The 25,950-nt window shown below is 49.3% G+C and overlaps 1 protein-coding gene across 2 annotated transcripts in view; it reads right to left on the bottom strand.

Annotated features, from left to right (window-relative positions):
• Nucleotides 1–25,950, bottom strand: part of LGR5 (leucine rich repeat containing G protein-coupled receptor 5) — a 113,370-nt gene that overhangs the window by 22,168 nt on the left and 65,252 nt on the right. For both annotated transcript variants that reach the window (XM_044755908.2, XM_070493974.1), the window contains exons 3-8: nucleotides 25,429–25,500; nucleotides 18,263–18,334; nucleotides 5,705–5,920; nucleotides 4,194–4,265; nucleotides 1,568–1,636; nucleotides 256–327 (exon numbers count right to left, since the gene is read on the bottom strand). In XM_044755908.2, coding sequence (XP_044611843.1) covers nucleotides 256–327; nucleotides 1,568–1,636; nucleotides 4,194–4,265; nucleotides 5,705–5,920; nucleotides 18,263–18,334; nucleotides 25,429–25,500 — 573 coding nt within the window. The remainder of the gene's footprint in view (nucleotides 1–255; nucleotides 328–1,567; nucleotides 1,637–4,193; nucleotides 4,266–5,704; nucleotides 5,921–18,262; nucleotides 18,335–25,428; nucleotides 25,501–25,950) is intronic.

Genomic DNA, 25,950 nt, shown 5'->3' with positions numbered 1-25,950 from the left:
GACAAATGAAAGAATCTCACGAGATCATTGTGAAGTGAGCCAAGGCGCTGAGCAGATCAGGCACAATGCAGAGGGGAACCTCTCACCCACTGCACTCAGCTAACACCGGCAGGCCACCTCCAGACGCGTCTCAATGCAGATTCCCATATCAACTGAGACAGCCCGGGGCAGACACAGGTCATTCACTGACAGCCTTTAAGTGTAGCCCACGCTATGGTGCAGGACAGGAGGGTCAGAAAGAACTCAGCCACTTACAATGTAACGAGAGAAGGGTTGCCTACAAACGCTTTCTCAGGGATCAGCCTGATGTTGTTGCTGTGGAACCCTCTAGAAAGAGAGGAAAACAATGTTTAGAGAATAATGTGGAGTAAAGTTATGTGCATTTGACACTCATGTCCTCACTCTCTAGGACAAAAGAATCACAAGCTGTCATCTTGATGTAGGAATAAAGAATCTGAAAATAACCGTGCTTTATGGAAACTTACAATCTGACGTTATAAAAAGGAAATCCACCTGTTAATTTACAGTAGAGCACCACCGCCTGACATCATGAGACGGGGGCCATCTGTGGAGAGAGGATCAAGATGGCTTCTCCTGATCCTGTTTGATGTAGGGAGAAGAGAAAACGAGGTGAGCTGCCGTGGAGTCGAGACTTGAGTAATCCCTTCATGAGGACAAGATTTCTGAGCCGAAGGAAGGTGCCCTGGCCCAGGGAGTCTGTAGTAATAACCATCAGAGCCTCATCTGTGGGAGCCAGTGCTGTCTGAAGGGCAGAGGGGCGCGTCTCTGATCTGTGAGTCCCGTGTGGCCTGAGGCTGGACGAGGTGACTGGCAGTCTTGGGGCTGCCTGACCACAGACAGTGATGACCTTCCGGACGAGCCAACCTGGAGGTTCCGGAGGCAGACCCTCGAGGGCCTTTCTTTACAGACAAGCCCTGCAGGCGGCCCCTTCAGCCGCGTGTCTCATTTCTCTCTACCTGCAGAACAGGCTCTATGCTTGTTTTCCTTTCCAAACGTGAGGAGACCCGTTACACAGGTACAAAGAAAGCTAATTAATTACAGTATATGAAAGACAAAATAGGCAACCTAACAGCTGAGAGTGAGCTTTGCTTTGGCAAAACTGTGGACTTTTTTATTAACCAAGATTCATTAAGCATTTAAAGAACAGGAAACAACGTACATGGAAGCACCTCACACACACACGTCCTTCATCCTGTCTCGGACTCGGGCAGCCTGGAAATAACTGAATTCTATTACAGTTCTCTGCAAATCTATATAGTATATAAATGTCGGGGGAATACGTCTCAGGAAAAGAGTATGGCTCAGAGAAACATGTATATTTGTTCTAATATTCATATATTAGAGAAATCCATTATAAATTAAAAAAACAGTATCTGATGCTTGCTGGTGATCGAATCAATTAAAACATATTTCAAGTGTACTTAACTATTATTTCTATGAACTTTTAAAATTTCCTAGTAAGTCATATTAAGCACAATAATCAAACATTTTAAAATCAGTTCACAAAGAACAATGTTCTCCCACTAAATTTGCTCTAAATACTTACAGTTCTTTAAGGTTGGAGAGTGTTCTGATTGCAGTGGGGAATTCATCAAGATTATTATAATTTAAATCTCTGAAAATAAGTAAACAGTATTTTCAGTTTTTCATTTACAAATTCCTATGTACAACATTTAAAGGAAAGTTAACACGCTATTCCAAAGGACCAGCATCACTGATGAAAATACTCATTCCTCCTCTTTAAGAAAAGGGATTTTCTTGGCTTGCTGACCATCATCATTCCACAAACATCTGCATCAAAATGATCATTTGACTGATCAACAGAAATTTCAGGGTCAAGGCTCAATGTCACTGGGGTGTTTAGAAACAGGGAGGGGACACACAGCTAACGCCCCGGGAGGAGGGCGCTGGGCTGGGCTGGGTGGCTCGCTGACGTCGCTCTTCACATGAACCTGGCTCACTGAGCTGCCAGCCTGGATGTGCATCCTCAGGGCTCCTGAATCGCATGCCCTTCTTGCTCCCTCCTGCACGCTCTGACTTTTCCCTGCTTTTCTGAGTCTCGCCTGAGAGGCCAGCGCTGTCCCTGACTCCTGCAGGGTGCCCTTTCTCTCCCAGCCTGAGGTCCGGGACGACCAGCAGCTTCTGGGGAGGTCTCCATGGTACACGGCACTCTCAGGAAGGACGTCAGGTCCAGAATTTCCTCAGGGTCACAAATAATGGTTCAGATCAGAAGTCTGAGGTTTTCCCTGGTCTGTGAGGCAGGGCTCTAAACTATCCTTCATGCGCGGAGATAGAATGGCCAAACAATGTCAAATCACTAATTTCTCCACTGTTAGGACACAAATGGCTTTTCAATTCCATTGCTCACAAGTGCTTTACAGACTCACCCTGCCTTATATCTATATCTTTGTATGAAAAAGCACTTGCCTCCCTTCTCTGGGCAGATTTCCCAGATGACGCAGGAAAGGCTTCGGTCAGGCCATCAGGTGTGGTCAGCTCTCCCTCTGTGGAGAGTAACTACTGTCTAAGTTTAAGCGAGATAGAGTCTGACTGAGTCAGTCCTTACCAGGATTCCCACTTGTGGGGCACAAACCATCCTTAAGCTGTGCTGCAGGCAGGAAACTCCTGTCTCTTGTGGACATAAATTGTCTTCCTGTTTGTACATCTCCCCAGACCTCTGTTGTGATTAAACTGGGATGGGGCCCTCACAAATTACTTGGGTTTCTAGGGAAAGGAAGAGGTTGGGAGTAAGCAATTTATTGGCCCTCTGCAGCCCCGGGCAGAGTGGAGAGGAGACAAGGACTCCAGGAATTAGGCTGAAATGTTTAACTCCATGGTATTTACATGCAATCCTGGGTCCTCACCTCAGACTTGGGGAAAAAAGAAAGACTACTTATGGAAACGCCCATCAAAGCCCACCTTATTTCTGCTCCTCTTGGGCTGAAAGTGACTGCAAGGTGTTTTCCATGCTAAGACTCCCACCCAGCCCCGTGCAGGAAGGGAGTTCTAACTCTTCCCAGCAGCTGATGGGGACTGCCTGTGTGCGCCAGTGGAGTGGCATCAAAGTCCTGTCTGGACGGGTTTGTCTTTGGCATCCCCTTATGACGATGAGTGCTCCCCTCTAAGAGGAACACAGTGACTGAAAGAACTCTGGAAGGAGAGCTATCAGTGTCATCGGCCTGGAGAAGACCGTCAAGAACACATGGTCCCTCAGCAAATCAGTGACCTAGACCTGGTCAGAAGCTAAACTGGCTGAGTACAAACTGCTGAGCTCTATGCGAAGGAACAGTGGGCTCCCACGGAACAGGGAGCTCTGGTCATCGGCTTCTGCTGTCGGGGGCAGAGGCTGCACTGCAGATCCAGTGGCCCTGTGGGTTTGTCACACTTGAGTATTAAAAACCCGCAAGAACTGTCCTCACGGCGGCTCTGGCACAGGCTCCAGGCGGTCAGGCAGGACTCTATTTTATCACAGGTACCAGCTCAGAAGTGAACTCAGACCTATTGTTTGGAAGTGGTGTACAGAGGTGAACACGGATTTCAGAGTCAAACTAGAGAAAGAAGAGAATCTCAGCTACGCTACTGAGCAGGCAGGTCCTGTTGGTAAAGTAGCCCCACCAGAGCCTAAGCTGGATGGCAGCGGCTGCTCTCACAGGATGGTCACAGGATGAACTGAAACAACGTGTGCCAAACACCAGCGCAATACATGGTCACAGATGCCCTCAACAAATGGCATGAACCCTCACTGTCTGCTAAGGAGACACCTGTTCCTCTCAGACTGGAGAGTCCAGCACCGCTTGGTCTGCGTCCCCTCATCCAGATGGAGGAGGAGAGGCACAAGCAGCACCTGAGGACGAGCCAGAACTGACCTCTGCGGAGTCACGCCCTCAGCACACAGTCGCCACTCAGCAGAGCATCTTGTTTAGCTCATCACAGTTCCAACCAACTGATCACTCTGTTATATCAGAGCAAACCTCAGGCTTGTGTTCAGCTGCATGTGTGTGCATGCATGTGTGTGTGTGTGTGTGTGTGTGTGAGATAAAGCCGCGTGAGCATCTGCCTAAGCTCAGGCAATTAACCAAATCAGACAGCAAGTTTGACTCTGAGGCCACGTTGATTCCTCAGAACACTCACAAAAACACTGATAAAAGGGGAACAAATGAAAGGTCACTCACAGCGTCTCCAGGCTGTGGAGCCCTTCAAAGCACTTCTTTCCCAGGGAGTGGATTCTATTGTTATGGAGATGCCTGAAAGGAACGGAAAGACGGGAAGGAGCTTAGGCACAGGTTTTGATGGCTTAAATGGAAGGAAACCTGCACTAAGGAAGGTGTTAGTTATATACAAGAAATGGTTGTTTACAGTTTTTTTGAAGGCTAACATGCACAGACGACTCTGTTCCACAGAACTGAGCAGCAGCCCCAGTTTCACCTGCTGGGTGTGCGATATTGGGGAGTGCGCAGTGACAGAGCAGCACGGCTGGCTGAGCGCACCTCAGAGGCAGGATGTGCAGGAGAGAGCCCGACCCCCACTGACAAAGGGACGCTCGGAGGGCCCCAGCTGCGCTAGGCACACTTCCCACCAAAGCTGACAGCTTATCCCGGTTGCCTTCCCAGGTTAACAGGACAAGGCAACTGAGCCACAGGGAACGTGGTCAGATGGCTGTCCAAGGAGATCAGCGACCTCGACACAGCATTAATGTGCATAATTATCCCCTTGGCTCCCTGGTCCGTCAGTGAGAACAGCTGTGCTCATGACTGAAAACCAGACCAAGTCCCAAAGAGAATTCTGGAAAATGGGCTTATGGAGGACAGGGTGAAAAAGCTGGATCTCTGCAAACTCATCCCCTCTCGTGGAGGAAAAAGTTAAAGCACTTCCCAGCTCCTGGTGGGCCAGTAGCATCATCTTTGTGAGATTCAGTACAGAAATTTGTTAATATCACCCCAAATTTCTGATCGTTTCAGACTAAGGTTTTTATTCTAACAAATACACACTGGTTTCACGGGAGACCTACGTGATGTTTACTGAGGATCTTCTACATGTAACACTGGGGGAAGGGGATTGAGGGGACCTAATAAGACGGAAGACGCCGGCCAGCCCTCAAAGGAGAGCAGACCACGTGCCAGAGACCTGGAGGCCAGGACAGCGACCAAGCGGGGCATGGCCCTCAGGCGGCAGCTGTGCTCCCACCTGCACTGTACACGCGGGGCACGTCCCTGACTCTTAAAGAAGACTGATGACCTTCCAAACTATCGCTTGAGAATCATTTTGGTTTACGTAAAATAGTGGAATCTAGACCTCTGGGGAAAAGCCACACAAACGCACAGCTCGCGGCCAAAGGGTCGTGCTCGCGCCCCTTCCGTGGCGGGGGTCCCAGGGGTCCCAGAGCTCCTGTTCCGATGACAAGGGCATATTTCAGCTATAAGGTATTATCGGGAACCGGAGTTCCGCCGCCCCGGCCACTGGCTGACTGCGCACGCTCCCCGAGGCGGAGCCGCAGGCCACCCGGACTCCGCGGGGCTCCAAAAATGTTCCTTCTTGTACACAACTGGAACATTTATGAGTCATTTTGGGGAGGGATTTGGGGGTTTTCTTCCCTTAAAAGGTCCCTATCAAGGTCTGAAGGGCCGCAACTTTAAGGCCAAGCCTGCAGCGAGTTTAGAAGCTAAGAGCAAAGCCGAGGACTTACAGAACCACCAGACTGGAGAGCTCCGCGAAGGCGCCGTCCGGGACGTGGCGGATGCTGTTCAGGGCCAGGGTCACGGCCTGCAGCGCCGGGAGGCTCCGGAAGGCGCGGACGGGCACCTCGGTCAGCGCGTTGTCGTCCAGCCACAGGTGCCGCAGGGCGCGCAGGCCGCCGAAGCAGCCGGGGGGCACGCGGCCGATGCGGTTGGCGTCCAGCCGCCTGCGGAGGAGGCGACAGTGGGCGAGGCGGCCCCACGGGGGCCCGCGCGACCCCGGGAAGCAGGAGGGGGCGGCCTCCTCCCTGGCCTGTCTGCTGGGGTGCGGCCGGTCCGCGCCGGGCTCCCTCCCGGACGCGCAGGTGCCGCCCCAGGCCGGGCCTCAGCGCGGGATCTGCCGGCCTCCCTTCCGACCCGACCCGGAGAAAGACACCCTCTCCCCACACCCCTGCATCCCAAGCCACACGCGCCTTGCTTCCCCGACTGCTCTGAACTCTGAACACGCCGCACGTGCGGATCCCCCGGTTTGCTCCTTAAGCCCCGGGAGGAGGTTATTTCAGTGTTTGAATGGGACTGAGTACTTTTCAAAGCGGGAAGATGGCCTCAGGGAGGGGGCGGCCCCTCCCTTTCTGTGTGCTGTGCTGAGAGGCCTGGAGACTCCTGCTTTCTTGTCATCCTAAACATTTGCATTGGGCAGGTGTTTTTCCTGACATTTTAAACAAATAATAAAATTGACAGCTTTGGCTTCCGTTTTCCTCACACCATTTTGTAAATGGGGAAATACATCTAAACACAGATCTGGTCAACGAGCCGCTGCAGCCTCAGAGCCAGCACAAGGGGTGCCACGCTTCTACTTCACACCAACCGCACACCCACAGAGGCCGGAATGGACCAACTGAGAGCAGCAGACTGAACTTTTCTACGAGGCGCATGAACGGCAGGACCACCGCCGCCCTCACGCATTCTTCCAATCTGTTCTGAAGGCTCACACACTTGTCTGCATTTTCAAAGCCAGGATTTAAAGAAAGAAAAAAGAGTGCATTTTAAGCTCTCCATGTATTAGGAGGGTTAGGAAATCACGAGCGGATTTTGAAAAATGTTTTAGGAAGCATTTAAGACTCAACAGATGCAGGAACCACACCAGGATCATGAAATAATCCTCTGCAAACCAAACTGAAACAATTCAGCAACGGAGAGCTAATCTCTGTGGAGAGCGGCTCCCTCACGTCTGGTCACAGATGTCACTCCCTCGTCCGTCCCTCGGTTCCTGCTTCTACTGACCGGATAGCACAGTGATGCCCTCCAGGCCCCGGGCCAAGTTTCGGTAAGAACTGAGATGACCAGTGTCAGGAGTTCCGTGTCACAGTCCACTCGCAATTAAACTTCTAGAACAACCATCTCCGTGAGCCGCAGAAACATAGCTTCCAAACGTCTCAAGGTTCTGCCAGCAAGCGGAGCTGGAAGTGTGTAGGAAATCCAGCTCGGCTCGTCTCCTCTGCTCCAGCAGCAACGCTCCAGTAAGGCACGTCTCCTTGGGGAGGAGGGGCGACGGCTTGTCTGACTAGAGGTAAAGCGCACCTGTGCGCTCTCCTTGACGATGCACTGACTAAAGAATGGAGACCTGACGCAATCTCCGCATCTCAGCTGGTGCTGTCTGATGACGCATGGAGACCACAAGGGGCCCAGGGGTCCTGAGAACGGCCAGGCGCACGGCCGGGCGACTGCCACGTGCACGCAGAGGGGGCGCGTCCGCGCGAGTCGCAGGCTCCGCCTCCATGTTTCAGCGACGAAAGTTTCTGCTGAGTCTTGAAGCGACTCTAGTCTCGGTTTTCATTGTTTATTCATCTCTGGATACAAGTCTTTTATGAATCACTGCTTTTCCCCCCAGAAAAAAAGTTGTACTGTAATCTTAGAGCAATTTGCTGTCTGAGATGAAATGAGTAAGACGAGTAACTTTTCACAGTCCTAACGCTCCAAATGCTAATACTCGCAGACCCCACATGTGGGTATCCTGTGTGCAGCACTAAAATGTTTCACTTCCTCGGCAGTTTCTTCAGATAAGAAGCTCCCAATAAATGAGACTCCTTCTAAATGCAGTTTCGAAGTCCACGTCCACCGGGCCTCAGTGGGCCAAACCTAATTTTAGCGTGGTGTATTGTTCACGCTGAGGCGGGATCTGACCTAATCTTGACAGAAGGTCCCAAGGCTAAACCGGAGTTTGGAATTAATCCCCCAGCACTCATACAGGTGGTTCTCAGAACAAGGTTAAGACTGTGGACAAAGCAGCTGGCAGAGCACGAATTGCGCCTATTCAGTGAGTAAACAGAGTCATGTCATGTCAACCTGGTCTTTTTGGACAGCTGGACACTTTCTATTCATGCTCGGAAAATGCAATATTTACACAGTGGAGTGTAAGAAAAACATCACTACACAGTACACAAAAACACATAAAAATATGGTTCCATAATACAAGGAACAGCAAAAATACCTACACTACACAGCTGCCCTTTTTAAGTGTTTCTTGTTATCACTTGTATCTCATGCAAGTCACAAAGGGTGTGTGTGCAGGAGCTCAGAATGTGTGAATTAGTGCAGAGACGGGGACGAGAAATCTCGGGTTCAAGTCAGCACTGGTGCTGTGTGACCTCTGCTTTCACGAGGGTAACACCTGTCTTATAGGGTCGCTCTGTGATTAAAGGAAATAATACAATGGGGCTTCGTAAACTATAAAGCACCTTCATGATTTTAAATTATTATTACTTGAAGCTGGTTAACAGTTTGTCTTGTCTTTTGACCATCGAAACCATTCAGAGAAAAAGAAGTAAACTCCAATTTTGCCTTAGTCAAAAGTTGGTAAAATGAGTCCTGGGTTGTTAGTGAATTTCAGTCCTGAGAAATGCAGACGACTTCTTTCATCCCTCATGGAAATAACTGAGGTGTCTGCAATTGCACTTAATAGAAGTTGCCCCTATCTTTCAGCCTTCAGTGTCATCACTATGTGTGTGAATCTCAACATCACAAAGGGCAAACAGTTTTGTTCCTGGCGCCTTACTGAGTATGACATCTTCATTCTTCAGGCGCAGAAGCGATGACGTGTCATCGACACCACATTCCAGAGGAAGTTCCTAGCAACAATCTTGGCATGTAAGTGTCCACCGAGAATGTGACAGTGCAGCACAAACCTGCATGCAGTCAGATGCCCCAAAACAAAACACGAACAACGGCAGCGGCCCCACCTGCCTTCAGACAAATAAAACCTCTTAATCACAATCTCGAAATACATTCTGAAAAGTAGTCACTATATGGGAAATGGCACCCATTTCGTCTTCCTAATGTTACTAATAACTTAGAGCAAAATGAAAGAGAAAATAAACTTTCACCCCACTTCTCGTGTCACGTACAATCACCTACATAGTGGGCATATGGTGAATCAGGAGAATTCAGACGCAAGTTAAGTCGAGACCCAGTCAGTTACTAATTCTGAGATTTGGGGGCAGATTGATTACTTTCTGGGAGGGTCAATTTTCCTGTGTGTGGAGCAGAATCTCAACAGGTCACAGGATGCTGTGGGCGTTAAAAGAGAAAGCGAATGTGGGGAGTGTGCTGTAAGCAGTAAAGCATTCTACAAACGACAGGCTTCATTGTCTGAGGAAAATCTTCATATTCAGGGGGTGGTATCATTCGCCCCGCTCCCATGCCCTGCCCTGAAAGTTTCTTTTGTTTTTTCTGAGGATGCTTCACCTTTGTAGTTTTGGATCTCTCAAGAGGAGATGGTCTTTTTCTGTCACTTGGGCTGGCAGGGCCACTGACCTTCTCCTGAATGTCCATCCTTAGCACGCATGTTCAGTGGCTACGCTTCGTGTTTCAGTTACTTTTGCAGGATGGCTTCCGTCACACATCTTCCATGCGGGGCCAGCAAAGGTCCACAAGGCCAGCAGGCTGAGGGGAAGTACGGTGTCGTCTGGCGCAGGAACATAATGTGCACTGAGTGAGTCTCTGCAATGTCAGCTGGAGGACGACACCCGACGAGAAGTGGTTTGTCATGACTTTTGGGCGTGTGTTGACGCAACTCCTTCTCTGGAAGGAGGACGTGAGGCTGGAGGATTCCACAACTGCCAGAGGGACCCCGCTGCACGGCCTGCTTGGCAAGGGGACCGTCTCTCCTCACTCCCAGGACCCGGTCAGGCCATCTAGTTCACTGACAGGCTGCGCTGACTCTGAGCATCCAAGGTGAGCATTTGGAGACCGGAGAACGGGGCCCCCAGGAGGTTTCCGGGTTACCTCACTATGGGAAATGTCCACCCTCTCCCAAGCAATCTTCAAGATCTGCATAAAAGTGTTTCTCAGGGGCAGGGTTGTCCTACTGCCTCCTGACTTTTTGTTGTTAGTGCTGTGGAGTGGATCCTGACTCCTGGTGACCCTGTGGATAGCAAAGGCAACCCTGCCCGGTCTGTCGGCGCCATCGTCTCCCCTTCCAGCGCTGCATCAGACGATGCTCTGCTGATATTCACAGGGTTTTCACAGCCAGTTTTTTCGGAAGTGGGTGGCCAGGTTCTTCTTCCTAGTCTGTCTAGTCTGGAAGCTCCACTGACACTCATCCTCCATGGGTGACCCTGCTGGTGTTTGAAATCCTGGCAGCACGGCTCTCAGTATTACAGCCACATGCAGTTGCCAGAGGATGACAACCAACAGACTGGTGGTGTGGTTCCCTGACCAGGACACGGACCTGGGCCGGATCTTAAACACGACAGCACCAGCCTCCTGGCTGGACCCCCTAATAGCAGACATGCTATCGAAAGGGCACTCTGATAGCAGCGTGCGAGAGGGACTCATGGGAAGTGAGTGACCACGGCAGCTGTAGTTGGCAGGGCAAGAAGAAATGAGTGCCTGAAGAAGTATGGAAGTGGAGAGGAAGGCCTGACCTCAGGGATGTTGCATAAGTGAGGCTGACAGAACGTAGTGACTGGCCAGATGTGGCCAGAGGGGGTGGCAGGGACGCTGTGGGGACCTAACGTTCCATCCTGGGCAACTGGGAGGATGGAGACCACAGACCAGCGGGAATGAAGGCTGCCCAGTGTTGTGCAAACTGAGAATAAAGCAGAACTACCTGCTCACGGGAGGGCAGTTCTGTAATGCCAAGGACCCTGTGTGGTGAGCAGCAGCCGAAGGGTGACAGCCCCAAATCAATCTTTTATGTTGGGCAAAAAAAGAGCTCATTTTCTTACCTTCTGTCTAAGGTTTTTTCTATAATGTTTTCATCTATAAAAGATTAATTGCATGAATTTTATTTTTTAAAAGAAACATTTGCCAATCTGCTCCACACTCCTGAAAGGAACTTTTGATTTATAAATGGCATTATTGAAGGGATTGGAGAATCTTTGAGATCATTCTTGCTATTGTTGTTGCAGAAAATGGCCCTCTGCTTCTATGCATCTTGTATATGACGCTTTGCCAACACATCACACAATCTCACGTCTCAGTTTGAGAATGTCTTCAATGAGCCATTAGCTACAAGGAAGAGGGCGTTAGTCCAAAGGTCAGCCACAGATCCTGCCTAGTCCCCATCTGAGGAGACTGTAGTAAGGCCAGCTGATAAATGCATGGCCCGAGGAGGAGAGCCACAGGTGAGCAGAGGCTCCTCCAGCCCACGAGGATGCCGTCCCTGTGCAGGCACGAAGCCTCTTCATGACAGACATTGCTCTTAACTTGGATGAGCATTTTTCTTCATAATTTTTAAGGAAATGACCAACTGTCTTGTACATACATTTGCACACTTTCTGAAACCATCTTGAACCATACGTGAATAGGCAAAGGACCTCAGTGATTTTGTTCATTTATAAAATTTTAAGAAATGAAAGCATTTTCAATTATTATCTTACTTTTGCTATGAAATGAAAGTGATGTAGTCCCAAGCTTGTATATGATACAGTTCGACGAGGTGCCTAAAGTCCCTGTCGTGGTGAAATCTTACCGCTTGGAAACACCATTGCACTGGAGTCAGTGGATCACTGGAGTTGAATTTGCTAGGAGATCATTATAATAATATTGTCGGGATAGAATTTTATCCATATGAACTCTTACAGGTTGAATGCATATTGACATATGAGTTCTTCATAATAATATGAGTCACTTTTGTTGTTAGTATGGCTTTTTAATATTTATGGAGCGACCACAATGTGAGATTCCACCTTTTAACGAGATTTCCCATCCATATCCTAGGAAGATATTAAGCATACGAATTCACATAAACACAATGATTGCTTATATGGGAATTTGTGCTTTTGTCTATTCTCCACCTTATCTATTGGTAAACTTAATGTTAATAAGGAAGAAAAATGATTGCTTTAGACTTACCCCTGAAAAAGGAAAACATTTTCCATTTTTCCAGCTTGGTGAGAGAGAATGTCTGCAGGTTCAGTGAATGCGGTAATTTAGAAACTAGTCAGCTGGCTTGACTAGCAGCCAAATTAAGTGCCGAACAGAACTGAATCTCTGTCTCTCTGGCATCAGGGGGGAGCACAAGACTCCAGCCAGAAATGTTAGGTCAATTTACGTCAAGTTGCTTGGTTTCTCAGAGGTGGTCACTGCTGTCAACTTTCTAACAGGGAGGTGATCTACAGCCAAAGCAACAAGAGCATCAACTTCTTAAGGTTCATTTTTCTCCAAAACAAAGACCGTCTTTTTGTCAGAGGCACCGTGAGTCTCCCAGGTCCCACCAGGGTTTGGAATCTGGGCGTCATCTCCGAATCTGCATGGCCTTCCAGCCAGTCATTGACCAGATTCTCTCCATTTATCTCCATCTCCCAGACTATCCATTTCCCGTCTGCTTAAGTCTCTTATCCTTTCACACCTGCCTTGCTGCCAAAGCTCTGAGCTGATCCTTTTGCTTTTGATCTCTTATCTCTTCAATTAATCCTGTCTGCTGCTGCTGGATAATCTCTCTAAAGTCGTGCTCTTTGTTAGGAATCCATCCTGCTTCCACATTACCATTCCCTTCAAACCCAAACTTCCCATCCTGATATTCCAAGCTCTCCATCTACCTTAGCTGGCCAAACTTTTCTCTCATTTTTCTGTCCCAGTCAAGTCCCTTTCCTAGCTCCTGGTGGTAAAATGTGCAGATTTTGGAGCCAGAAAAACCAGAGTTCTTATCCCAGACTCACCTTTAGCTTTATTCCATTACAAGCGATACAACCTTGAGAAGGTCAGATAACCTCTGAGCTTTTTGCTGCTTCATCGCTAGGGAGGGGTCACCTCAGCTGCCACCTTGGAGGGTCACTGCCAGGAGAAGTGGGACGATGGAGGTGCAAGTGCATTTAAGTATCCGTGGCTGCTGCTTTCATACCCACGAGTGTCAATCAGTCCTTGCAACGTCCTCACGCTGTTTGTTTTTTTTTAAGATTTTATTTTTCCTTTTTCTCCCCAAAGCCCCCAGGTACATAATTGTGTGTTTTTAGTTGTGGGTCCTTCTAGTTGTGGCACGTGGAACGCCACCTCAGCATGGCCTGATGAGCGGTGCCATGTCCACACCCAGGATCCGAATTGGTGAAACCCTGGGCCGCCGAAGCAGAGTGCGCGAACTTAACCGCTCAGCCATGGGGCCGGCCCCGACACTCTCCTCTTTATGTGCCTTCTCACAGTTCATCACAGACCCCATCTGTCCTAAGAAGGGGAAACGTTCTGCCCCATTCACAGCGTGTCTTCTAGTAGCTGTCACCCCTTTAGCTTCTCCAAGGAATACAACCTACTTTCCAAAGTTAACTTCCATTTCACATCACAAGGCTAAAAAAAGTTCATTTTACTTCCCATTTGACAACCTCCAGGTTCCTGTTTAGACGTCTGTCATTCTGGTTTGACTGTCACGTATGTGATTTGTATAGCACTGGCAGAGAACTTGATCTTCCATGCATGGAGCCTTGCATAAAGTATTCACTTTTTTCATATACAATTCTGAGGACCATGCTCCAATTTGAGCTGCCTTTTCTTGTAAACATTGTGCAGAAAGGGCTTTGTCTCTGAAAATAATTTTCTCCTAATGTTTAAATGAGGAGGTGGACAAGGCAAACTTCTCTTCCTCATAACAACCCACTGGATGCTGGTCTGCCAAGGTTCCATGAAATGAACTCTAACAATGCAACAGACCAACGCTCGGCCTCCAGAACTTCTGAGTCCATCTTCATCCCAACACATACCTAATATGCCAGCGCTCTTGTGAAAAAGCAAAACAAACCAAAACCACAGTATATTTTTATTGTGTAGGCTTGTAATTTCTCTTTTTGGAGACTACTTTAGTGGAAGGAATAATGTCATTAATACTAAAAGCATTTTTTTTTTAAACTCCTTTGATCCTTTAATCTTATCCTCTCGGCTACCTCACTCTGCTTTCCTCTTGTCTGCTCACAGCTCCTTGTCTTCTCTTCCTTCCTTTCCATTCTACATCCTGGACCTGAAACCCAACAGGCTGCTAGGTCTCAAGAGGAGACAGCTGCTGGGTCTAGGCTTGCTTCTTCCTGCTCAGCCCTGTGAGCCCCACCCCCTCCTCCTCACCTGTTTCTCTAGCTTGCTCTCTTTTTGGACTGTTATCAGCAAAACCCAACTAGGAAGAGTCTGGGTGAAGTTGCTGACATTTCACAGGATCTGGGGTGGGGTCTGTGGCCCTGAAGCTGATATCACAATAAGATGCACGGGCAGATCATGTTTCAGGCAGGAGTTATACATTCTTCTTGGGTTTTAAAATAAGTCTTGTACTTTGAAGATGAACATTAGCTAACTGAGACTAGAGATAACACAGAAGATATGTCTAATTCCCTTTCATTTTCTATTTACCAACCCATTATTTTTATGATTGTGCATATTCCACAATTAGCTTCGCTAGTGCAGATGTGGAATGAAAACCAGCACGGATTAAACACTGCTCTGGTTGATTGGACAAACATGAATGTGTCATTGTCTTTGATCATCTTGAACTTCGCTAATAACAGTGAGACGCCTGAGCATCCTTAATGACTATCAACAAACGAGGGGTGAGTATTTCATAGATGGATTTCTTAACCATTCAGATTAAGGTGTGAGGGTACGGGAGGGTTAAGTTTTGAGTTTCCATCAAACCCCTGTAATCTGACCCTAGTCATCAAATGACCATAATGCCGGAAGTTTCTTGGTGAAATACAACTCACTGTGAATTCTGATTACATTTCCTATTCCCTTCCAAAAAACAGAAAGGAAATTAAGTTATCTTTGATTACATTACAAAAATTCAATTGGTGTCTGGGCAGTCGTTGGAAGCCAAATGTTCTACTGCACAGAGGCAGGCTCTGGGCTCCTGGGCTCTGGACATGGCTTTGCCCTCTTATCCTTCAGCCAAGCAATTTATAAGCATCAGGAGAGAGTTAAAAGAACACAAATGTACTGTGTGTTTTCATTATGAACAAGGCAAACTATCTTTCGTTTATATGGAATAAACAGAAAATTACATCCCTTGAAACATGAGTGCATTTGTTTCTTCCTCATAGCAATGTCACCAATTTCAATATATCAAGTTTCTTAAACCTTACTCAGTGAAGCCAGGTCACATGGCGGAGCAAAGTACACCAGCGATCTACTTTAGGAGTTCTCAACCATTTTCGGGTTGTAGACCACTTTGTTAGTGTCACAGAACACTAAAAATTTTAATTTCTCAAATGCATTGTGCATACAAATCACCTGAGGGTTTTGTTGAAATGAAGCATCTGACCAGGTAAGACAGAGGTGAGGCCCAAGGTTGCATCTCGCAGGAGGTGCGGATGCTGTGGTCCATGGACCACAGTTGAACAGCAGGGTTATGCGGCATATTGCCTCCTAGCTGTATGTGCCCCAGATTGCCAGTAGAATTATTAGGCAGACATGAACTGTTTTAGTTAAACTCAAACAAGGCAATCCCTGACTACACCATAGTCTAGGTACATTATTAGTTCATACTGGGGTGCAAAGTACGGATTGTGCTATTATTTCAGGTTTGAAAAGAGTTCGGGAGAATACTTGCAGATCGTCTGGAGGAACGCTGCAGGACACGAGTTCCCCAATCTTCACTTTAAGAAGCACTTAATGTGCAATTAAACCAGTTAGAAAACAGCAGTGGTCGGGTCCTGCCTTCAGAGATCTGATCTTAACTGGCCTGGTGCAGCCCAGGCTTGGGGTTCTCAGTGCTTCTTTGTGCAGCGAGGCTGAGAAACCCCCTTTGAAGTTACGAGGCCAGGCATGTGGGGGTGATGCCCTCACAGCCCCGTGGGGTGCAGGTGCTTCTCAGAGAGCAAATGTAGACACAAGGAAAATAATCATGTGGAAAAAACAGAGTGAATTCAAGAGACAGAGAGAAGAGGAACTGTTAGAAAAAGGGCTGCGGGGAGGTCTCGGGCTGCCCTGTCTAAGAAGAACCAGGGAACTGAATGGAGGCCCCGCAGGCTCCGCTCATCACTCCTCGTCCTTATACGGAAGTGGCATTAGGTTGAGGGTGGCGTGGGAATGAACGAAGGATGGACAAGGAATGCACGTCTGTCATGACCGTCAAACCTGAAACTAGCGTTTTTGGTTTGGAACTGCTTAAAGGACGCAGGCGGAGCACTATTCAACACTTCGAATCTGGGACAACATTAATAAACCCTGAAAGGGGCCGCTGTGGCCCAGCCTCCAATCTGGGCAGGAGGCACTTTCCTTGGTACAACAGTGTCTGTGCTGGTCGTGACGTCTATGTTCATGATGCTTTCTTCACATCTTAATTCTTGTCTCAAAGCAGCACACAAAAAAATGTAAGTGAGAAAAGTGGCAAGTGCCCAGTGCCAACACTCACGCCCTGGGTCTGGGCGCTGGGGGCTGAGGGACCTGCGAACGCCATGTAACAGCCTGTGGGGCAGCCTGTCTGTGGGATGCCTCAGTTGGGCCGTGAGAAGGGTCCACTAGAAGGTGACCCCCGGCTTTCACAGGCAGCACATTCTTACCGGTTTCAAACACAGCTGTCTGCGAACCAGACACCAAACGCGAGAGACACCAGGAGCACAAGCAGCAACATCCAGATGGTGAGAAGCTGGATCTGAGCACCCTCCTCAGAGGCACCGCGGGTGCAGTGAACAAAGATCCCGGCTTCTCTCAAAGAGCTCACTGCCGCGGGTCTGCTGTGATCCTGTTTCAGCCGATAGTGGCTTTTGGCTTCAAACCCTTATCCTCCCATCTTCTGCCGCCTCACAGCTGCCTGAAGTTCCTCCCCTGCTATGGTCTTGCTTTCAGTTTAGCCAGCAGACCCTGTGCCCTGACGCAGACCCCCCACCGGAGGGGTCCTGCTTCTCCTACGGCAGCAGGGGCTCCCGACAATGCCTGGACTCGCCCGCCACCCCCGGTGAAAACTAGGAAATCACTTTGTTTGACTGGAGTACAAAGCTTGAAATGGCCTCAAGCACAGATCTGCCTTCATAAAAAGAAGAAAAAGATCAAAGGAAGAAGTCCCGTCTCCAAATCTCACGTGCTCCTGCCCTCGTGTCACCTCAGGGACAGGCGGCAGCAGATGACTGAGGTCCTTGACCAACGGGTTCTGGGTGGTTTTCAACCAGAGTCTGCAATACCTTTTGCATGCATTGACCTCCCTCAGCACTCTAGACTGGAGACCAGCGTTTTGTTTGGCAGATGAGGAGCTCAAGTATGAGTGAGACGAGAGCACAGCTCACACATGTGTGCACTGGAAATGCTGCACACAGTAACACTCGCACGCTGATGAGAGGAAGAGGCACTGGCCAGGGCTGGAGGCGCAGTCAGGCCAGACGACCAAGCTGCTCACAGCCCAGCTCCAAATGGCCAGGGGGGTGAAGATGCTTTTTGAGAGGAACAACTAATTTTTATTTATTCGGAGGTTACAAATCAGTGGAGGGTGGAAACTCCTGGTGGAAAGGTTTTGGATTCAGACCACTCTGTATGTCTGTGTGTCTGTGTGTGGCTGTGTGAGCATCTGTGCGGTTGTCTGTGTGGCCGTGTGTGCATCTGTGTGGCCGTGTGTGGCAATGGGGAGGCCCTTGGTTCACACACCTGCGCAGCAGGCTTTAGAATCCACTGTTGGCCTCAGCCTACTGATCTGAGGACCCCGACGTACATACACAACTTGAAAAATTAAGTTTTTGTTTGACTCACAAAGTTCATCACAAGGCAGCTCAGATAATCAAAAACAGAGTAAATGGAAGATGTCTAGACTGTGACGCCCATTTTTCTACCTAAAAGGAGAAAGTATTATTCCTGATTTGAATTCAGGAACTAAAATATTACAGGACCAGCTCCCGGAGGCCGATGTTCATCCTGAGACACCAGCACACAGCAGGGGCATTTTAATGGCAGACGCCATGGTTAAGTCTCGGCCCCGAACCCCCAAACTCCATCACCGTCCCCCCACACGTGCCGTGCAGTACGGACGTGAAGACCTGCCGCTGCAGTGGAAGCTCTCGTCAGTCTCTCCAGGTCCGCCTCCAACTGGGGAGTTCACCACACAGCCAGCTGGACATTTCAGTGCCCCTCCCAGCCGGCCCTGAGCGCGTTCTCAACTTCAACCTACTTACAGGGACTGAAGGCTTCGTAAATTCTGGAGAGCTTCTGCAGGTACCTGTCTCAGGTGATTGTTCTGCAGCATACTGCACATTAAAGCACAGAAAGAAAGATGTTAAAGAAAACTAACAATAATTGACAATAACCGGCCACAGCAGTGCCAGGCACTGCTCCAGGTGACAGGAACAGCAGATCTTCAGACGACACCTTGGCCCTTGGGAGCTGAAGCTCCTGTGGGGAGTGACAGATAATTAAAAATTAACGAGTGTATGATGTGAGACAGATGACAGATACTACGAATGAAAAGCAAAACACGGGTCTGGGTCAGACAGTAACAGGTGGTCAGGGAAGACTCTGAGGAGGTGACACCTGAGCAGAGACCAGGATAGAGTCAGGGGGCGAATCGCTTGAACATCTGGGAAGAGCAGCTGCAGAGGCCCTGAGGCCGGAGCCTGACGACCCCGAGGAGCGGCCGAGGGTCCCTGGCGACTGAGGAGTGGCGGGAGCGGGGCTGGGAGAGCAGCGGGGCCGCCTCTCAGAGGACCCTGCGGCCCCCGTGAGGCTGTGCTGGGTGACGAGGACTCTCGTGGAAGGCTCACGTGGAGAACGATGGGGTCTTATTTACGCTTTAAAGGCTCGCCTGGCGACTATGGATCAGACAAAGCGGAGGAGGGCAGCTGGGGAGGCTGGACGGGCGCCACCCTGCGTGCGGCCACATTTTGATGTGAACTAAACTCTTCCTGTGAGGTGTTTGTGCTGTGCTCTCCTGCTTCAACAGTCCGGAACAGTCCAGAACATGGGGCTGCAGGATGGAAACACTGACAACACTGAAATAAAGATAGATCCTGGCTGGAGGGAAACATTCCCATTAGATTCGTTATATTTTTCTACCTTATTCATAAACGTTTGTAACGCACTAACTTTGCAGCCATTTCCCCCCAGTATCTCACGGTCCACGTAAGCCGCAGCAGAAGACTATTCTAGGAAAGCAGATGCTTTTAGGAAACATTCCTACTTATCAGGTCACAAACTTACATGTGGATTTCAGAAATGGTTTGCCTGGTGTCTCATGTCCGCAGTTGAGAGTGTCTTTCATCGGTGGCCACCCGGGATTCTCCCCAGGATGTCTAACTGCAACCCGATGCACCTGGCTGTGCCCTGCAGTACCCTCTCGAGAGTGTCTGCCGAAGGCACAGGTGCCCAGGGCACACGTGCAGGGAGAGGACAGCATGCCTGAGAGCACGGGTTCTGGAGTCTGAGTGCCAGCAGTGTGGCTGTGGGGAATCACCCCACCTCTCCATGGCTCAGAGACCAGTGATGACACCGACGCCAGGGCTTATGCTCGGTCCAGCGAGTGACAGCACACAGAACAACAATGCGGCGTGGTCAACGGGCAGGATGGGCTGGCCCTTTTGGCGTGAACTGTGAACCCTTCTCAGACTGACGACAGTGAGATTGCACTGGACACAGCACTGTAATTGATGGGTTGGCAAAAAAGAAAAACCGATGCCAGTGGTTCTGACTTGAGACTCCTGCTGGGAGGTCTGTGAACAGTTCGCCAGGCTCCACCCGAAAGTCTCTGGTTCAGGGGGTCTGTAGGGCCAGAGGACTTGCATTTCCAACAGGCTCCCAGGGGACGCCGGGCCGTGGGGCAAGGCACCACAGGAGAGCTGCCCTGCACTGTGCCCACTGTTCCAGATGAGCGTTTCCACCTGAACTGGAGGCCACGCCGTGCTGGCCATAAGGCCCGAGCCCCGAGTCGGGGCAAAGCACAGCCCCTGCGCTCCTGGCCCGGGGTTTCCAGTCCGTCCAGTGGAGACCAAATAACATGCCCTGACTGAGAAGGTGCTGGAGGAGTGAAAGATGAAGGCATTTATAACACTTTCACATACGCAAATATGCGCTAATATTCAAGACAGATGTGAAAATATCAGGAGATCAAAATATTTACACTTTTCTCCCCATGGCTGAGATTCTCTTTTCTAAGGAATATAATTCTGTCACTTGTATTCCAATAGTTTTACTCAAGTAATTTCATTATGTTAAACTTGAATTCAACTAACTTTTCATAAATCAAGAGTCTCAAAAAGTCTCAGTTCCTTAGGAACAAAGTCACATTTTAGGGAGACCACACACTTCACTTCCCAGGTGGGAACTGGGAAAATTCTGGCATGAATTCCACATTTTGCATAATTTACTTGAATATTAAAAGTTTACATTTCTATATTTTACACTTTTCCAAGCAGTATTAATACACTGTGTAATTTTAACTTCACAGAAATGAATATTACATGCCTTGGAGAGGGTCTTTTCGCACTGACGCAATTAGGGGCTCTGTTGACTTCTGCCGTGTACTTGTAAGTCCAGCTCCCTCCCCAGGTTTGGAAGAGTCTCAGCTATTATTTCTTTGAACAGCTCTCTGCCCCTTCCTCCCTGTCTTCTCCCTCTGGGAGACCTGTAAGCCTTATGTTACTTTTCCTGATTGAGTTGGCTATTTCTTGAAGAATTTTTTCATTTTTTTAAAAATCTTAGCTCTCTATCCTCCTCCTCTACCTGAAGCATTTCTAGGTGTCTATCTTTGAGCTCACTGATTCTCTCCTCCATAAGGTCTGCTCCATTTTTTTATGCTTTCTATATTTTTTAAAAATCTCATTAATCGTGTTCTTCATATTTCTGTTAGAGCTTCAGTCTCTTTGGGGAAGTGCTCCTTCTGTTCATTAATCTTATTCCTGAGCTCAGTGAACTGTCTTTCTGTGTTTTCTTGTAACTCACTGAGTTGCTTTACGACAGCTGTTCTGAATTCTCTCAGTTAGACTGTGGTGCTCTGTGACTCCAGGTCTGGTTTCTGGAGAGCTGTCATCCTTATGTTCTGTTGTCTTGCTGGGGCTCCTCATGGTGTCTGAGGAGTTGATCCTCTGCTGGTGCATTTATGGCAGTAACCCCCTTTTCTTATTTGGGTATAGCTTTGGTTCTGAGCTGCTTCTGGTTGTATGTGAGAGCCTGCATGTTCCACCCTCCACTGCCTCTGCCAGAGGTGTCTCCCATGCCCCCATGTGCTGCTTGTGCCCCCAAGGCTGCTGGTGCCTTGCTGGTTTCCATGTCGCTGCAGTCTCAGGTGTTGACCCCAGGGTCACCAGGCTGCAAGCACCTCTGCTGCTTCTGGGATCGCCTGGGTCTTGTGTCCACCCACTTGCTCTCCACGGGCTCAGGTGCTGCTGCCCTGTGCATCCCGTGCACAGCTGCTCCTGGGCTATCTGGGGTGCTAATGGCACCACTGCCGGCGCTGGGTTCATGAGTGTCACTGTTGCTGTCGGGGCCTGGGTTCTTAGATGCAGCCCTGCTGCTGGTAGAGCCGGTGCTGAGGTGATGCCACTGGGGGCTGGGTCAGGGGTTCTGCTGTGGTTCCTGAAGCCTCAGGTCACAGGTGCCACCTGCTACTGCTGGGGGAGGGGAAGGGTAAGCCACAAGTGTTGTTGCTGGCCCGGCAGCCTCCAGTCACTGGTGTGCATTTTGAGACTTCAGGTCAGGGCACCCAGCTCCTGCAGGTGAATCTGCATTTTGGTTGCTGTCCTCACTGCTGGAGAGACCAGCACACTGCGTGGGGAGGAGGGGGCTGGGTCACCAGCACTGCTCTGTGTCCTGAAGCTCCGGACATGTGCCACCTGGCAGCCTGAGCCTCTGGTGGCAGCACTGGCACACACTGGTGGCCCACTCTTAAACCTTGGGTCAGGGCACCTGCCCCTGCTGGGGAGACTCATGCCTGGATGTTGTCCTCACTGCTGGAGAGACTGGTGCCACTGCCGGGGGAGGGGGAGGGCAGGTCGCCAGATCCACCCCTGTCCTGGAGCCTCAGGACGTGTGCACCACCACCACTGGGGGGCAGGGCCAAGCCAGGAGTGCCGTCTGCCCCGCAGCCTGTGGTCGCTGGCATGCGTGCACTGTGAGGCTCTGCGTCTCAGATCGCTGCTGTCAGGGGGGCTGCTCCCCTAGTTCCTCTGCCCCCGGAGGTCGAGTCCACCACCTTCAGACGTGTGGGGCACGGCATTCAGGTACTCTGCGGTGCTGTGCAGGGCTGGTTGCTCACCGGGTCTCTGAGTGGCCATAACTCAGAGGGTCACACTCAGCCACGATGCTGGCATCCTCCTCTGAACCGTTTCTTGGTTTTGCTAGTCAAACAGCAAAACTATTAAAATGTGGTCTTCCTAAAATACTGGAAAATTGGAGTAGAGGATGAGAGACATTTAGCTGGTTTTCCTCCATTGAATAGTTGCAAACTCTCTCAGTAGCTTCAGAAAATGGAACTTAAATCAGCTTTACCAACAATGGCTTTTAAAACTGCCCCAGCTACCCCAGCAATTTAAGTTTTCAACTACTTCTACCAGTAAAACACCAAAAAGTAATTAAAAATTACATAATTTAAGTCCTTATCTCTCCCTAAATAAAGAACTTTGTTTAATTCCTTTCAAATGACAAAACGAGCAAGTTATCTTGATTATATCCTTATAGGTCTCCAATGAGTTAATTAGAAAATTCTGTTTTTGTCTAAGATATTCCAGCGGGAGGTGGAGTCACAGCTGCTCAAGTGCCCCCAGGACACAGCTCTCGGAACATGGCCGGCTCTCCCCCAAACGCTCCCTCACGCGACGCACTGAACACAAGCGGAGGGCACCGCGAACTGAGCTTAATGAAGTTCAACAAGAGGCCTGTGTTTCATGTCTCCGCTGATCTAATGACAGCACTTTAGGAAGTGTTACTTCTCCGCGTTGTGCACCTTGAATTTGTTTCCTGGCTGCTGAGGTAGCTCTGCTGATCTAATGACAGCACTTTAGGAAGTGTTACTTCTCTGCGTTGTGCACCTTGAATTTGTTTCCTGGTTGCTGATGTAGCTCTGCTGCTGCACGAGCACCATTTTCAACGAAATGTGTAGCTGGAAATCATGCCTGAATAGACGGGGTGCACAGACTGAGCTAATCATCCACTGACTTGAGGGAATATATTTATTGCACTTAATTTTTCCTGCACAGATTGTCGGGCTTAGCAGAACCTCTTGTGTTGCTACGTGTGACAGTCCTGCTGGCGACACCTGCTGTGGAGGCACGGCCAGCAGATGCGGGAGGTCTTCATGCCGGCACATCGCAGGACAGGTCACCCCAGGCCAACCATCTAGCAAACCAAGGCCCCACAGGCTCCAGAACACTCTGTGGTGGGTGGACGATCGCGACTGAGAACTGCTGCTTTGATGCTGAAATGCTTTCAAGACATTTGACCACGGAAGTCCTCGCTGAGCATTGGTCTCCAAGCCGGCGAAGGAAAGGGAACAGCGAAGACAGCTCAGGGAGGCCTGGCTCCTCTAACCCTCTGCCCGCTGGCTGCGAGCGACCTCAACTGCCACGCCCTCCTCACATCCCTCCCTCGCCTGGAACAGAACACTGTCCTCGCTGTTTCGACGTGACACATGGGACCCCTGTGGCCAGGGCCCTTTCTCTCCTCCAGGCTCTTCTCCAGACACTCCTGCTTCTCCTGAAGCCTCGAGCACCAGCCTGCTCAGAGCTGCAGTCCGTCCAGGCAACTCCTGCCTCTTGTCTGTCTGCTGTCCTCCCAGGTGCCACCTCCTGTGGGCGGCTGAGTCCTGGCTGTGCTTTGAGATTCGGCTCCTGGGTCATTTCTCTGGAAAAACATCACTCCTGGGAAGCTGAATCTGAACCATCAGACTGAACAAATGGTTCCCAATGCCTGTGGTTCCACGGTCTCGCACACACATCCAGACACTTTCCAAAGGACTCAGAGGGGATCTGTCTGTCTGTGTCAGGCCCACTATCTCGACCCCACAACCTACTAGATTATGAGCTCCTCAAGGATGTGGACCACACTCACTGGTCTTTCCAGCAATAATTTGTTCAATGCCACTTTGAGTGGTGCACACACACACACACTCTAGCTCAGCATATCCAATGTGCATTTTTGTTAAGTGAATTAGAATAATTGATTCCAGGGGCTGGCCCGGTGGTGCAGCGGTTAAGTGCTCACATTCTGCTTCAGCGGCCTGGGGTTCGCCGATTCGGATCCCAGGTGTGGACATGGCACCGCTTGGCAAGCTATGCTGTGGCAGGCGTCCCACATATAAAGTAGAGGAAGATGGGCACGGATGTGAGCTAAGGGCCAGTCTTCCTCAGCGAAAAGAGAAGGATTGGCAGCACATGTTAGCTCAGGGCTAATCTTCCTCAAAAAAAAAAAAAAATTTCTTCCTAATAGCAAAAATAATTCAAGGGTGAGGGGACCAAACCCAATGAGCTAAGCAGGCCAAACAGTGGTTCTGCCGTTGAATTTGACCTTGAACAAAATATTAAATTTAAATAAAACTACTTTTTTTTAAAGAGCCTATGGATCTCTCAGCTCAATGAAATGCAGTTTTCATTAAGCAGAAATATATCAAATGCCTTTCCAGAGTTTATAACATTTATCTCAAAGAAAAAAAATAAAATCAGGCTATTTTCTCTGCGATGATATTTTCCTGGTGTGATGTTCAACTTGCATTATCTATTTTCTCTACTGAGATGCGTTGTTTTTTTCTACACAGAAAAAACTGAAAGAAAAGTAAGCCATGGGTCCTAGAAGAAGGAGGTATTCAATAATGGGTTCTCTGATAAACAAACTGGGAAGATAGACATAAAACAATAAGAAAACCTATTTTTATGTCTCAATGAGTTAACATTTCTGAGTGAAGCAGCTGCTCAGTGAGTCTGTGCATGAGGCCTCTCCGTGTCTGCTCACAGTGGGCACAAACTTGGCATTTTCAGCTCATCCTTACCCAGCATCATCAGCAAACAGACTTTGCAAATGGCTTGAAGCTGTGATCTCGTCATGTCAGCATCACCTGGTGATCAAATGATTCAAGAGACTCTCCCCACTTCATAACACACAAGGAAAGGGAAATGCTGTTTTAGAAGTTTGAGTTGATAAGTGGTTACTTAGAGGCAAACAAATTTAGTACTAAAGTTAGGAGAGGAGAGGTGAATTCCTTTCACACACGGCTCTTCAGGACCAACTAGGTGGACTGAACTGAGGCGAGTCATCCCACGGCTCCCAACAGCTTCCCAGAGGGTCCCAACCTTTACAAGCTAATTAGCATCCACTTGACGCTAAAATCAGAAATACAGCAAATAATAGCTGCTTTACTTACAGAACTTTGAGGCTGTAAAGGCCGGCGAATGCTCCCTTGGGAACAGAGGTCAAGGCGTTTCCGGCGAGGCGTCTGTGGGTTTCAAGGGAGAGGAGAGAATGAGCACAGCTCTCGTCACGAGGAATGCATTTTGTTGCTAAAAATGCAATACAATTATGTTCACACTCTATATACACATATATATATAAAACTCTCCTTTAAGAACATTTTTATACGGAAGCTTGGCAAGGGGATAGGCAACAGTGGCTGTGAGGCGACGAGCGTCACCACAGAGAAGACGGTGAGAGGCCACACCTGAGCCACCCAGGCATCCACGTGCAGGAAACAGCACAAAAACCCCAAGGTGGGAGTGGCCCTGGAGTGGTCCAGAAACGCACGGAGGCCACAGCATGGCTGCAATGGAGAGGAGAGGACAGGAGGGGAGGCTGGAGAGGAGAGGACAGGAGGGGAGGCTGGAGAGGAGTGGAGAGGACAGGAGAGGAGGCTGGAGAGGAGAGGGGAGGCTGGAGAGGAGTGGAGAGG

The sequence above is a fragment of the Equus asinus genome, chromosome 22 (genome assembly GCF_041296235.1).
Source record: "Equus asinus isolate D_3611 breed Donkey chromosome 22, EquAss-T2T_v2, whole genome shotgun sequence".
In the NCBI taxonomy this organism is placed as follows: Eukaryota; Metazoa; Chordata; class Mammalia; order Perissodactyla; family Equidae; genus Equus; species Equus asinus.
The sequence above is the reverse complement of the archived record's forward strand: the minus strand, read 5'-3'. Positions and strand labels throughout refer to the sequence as shown.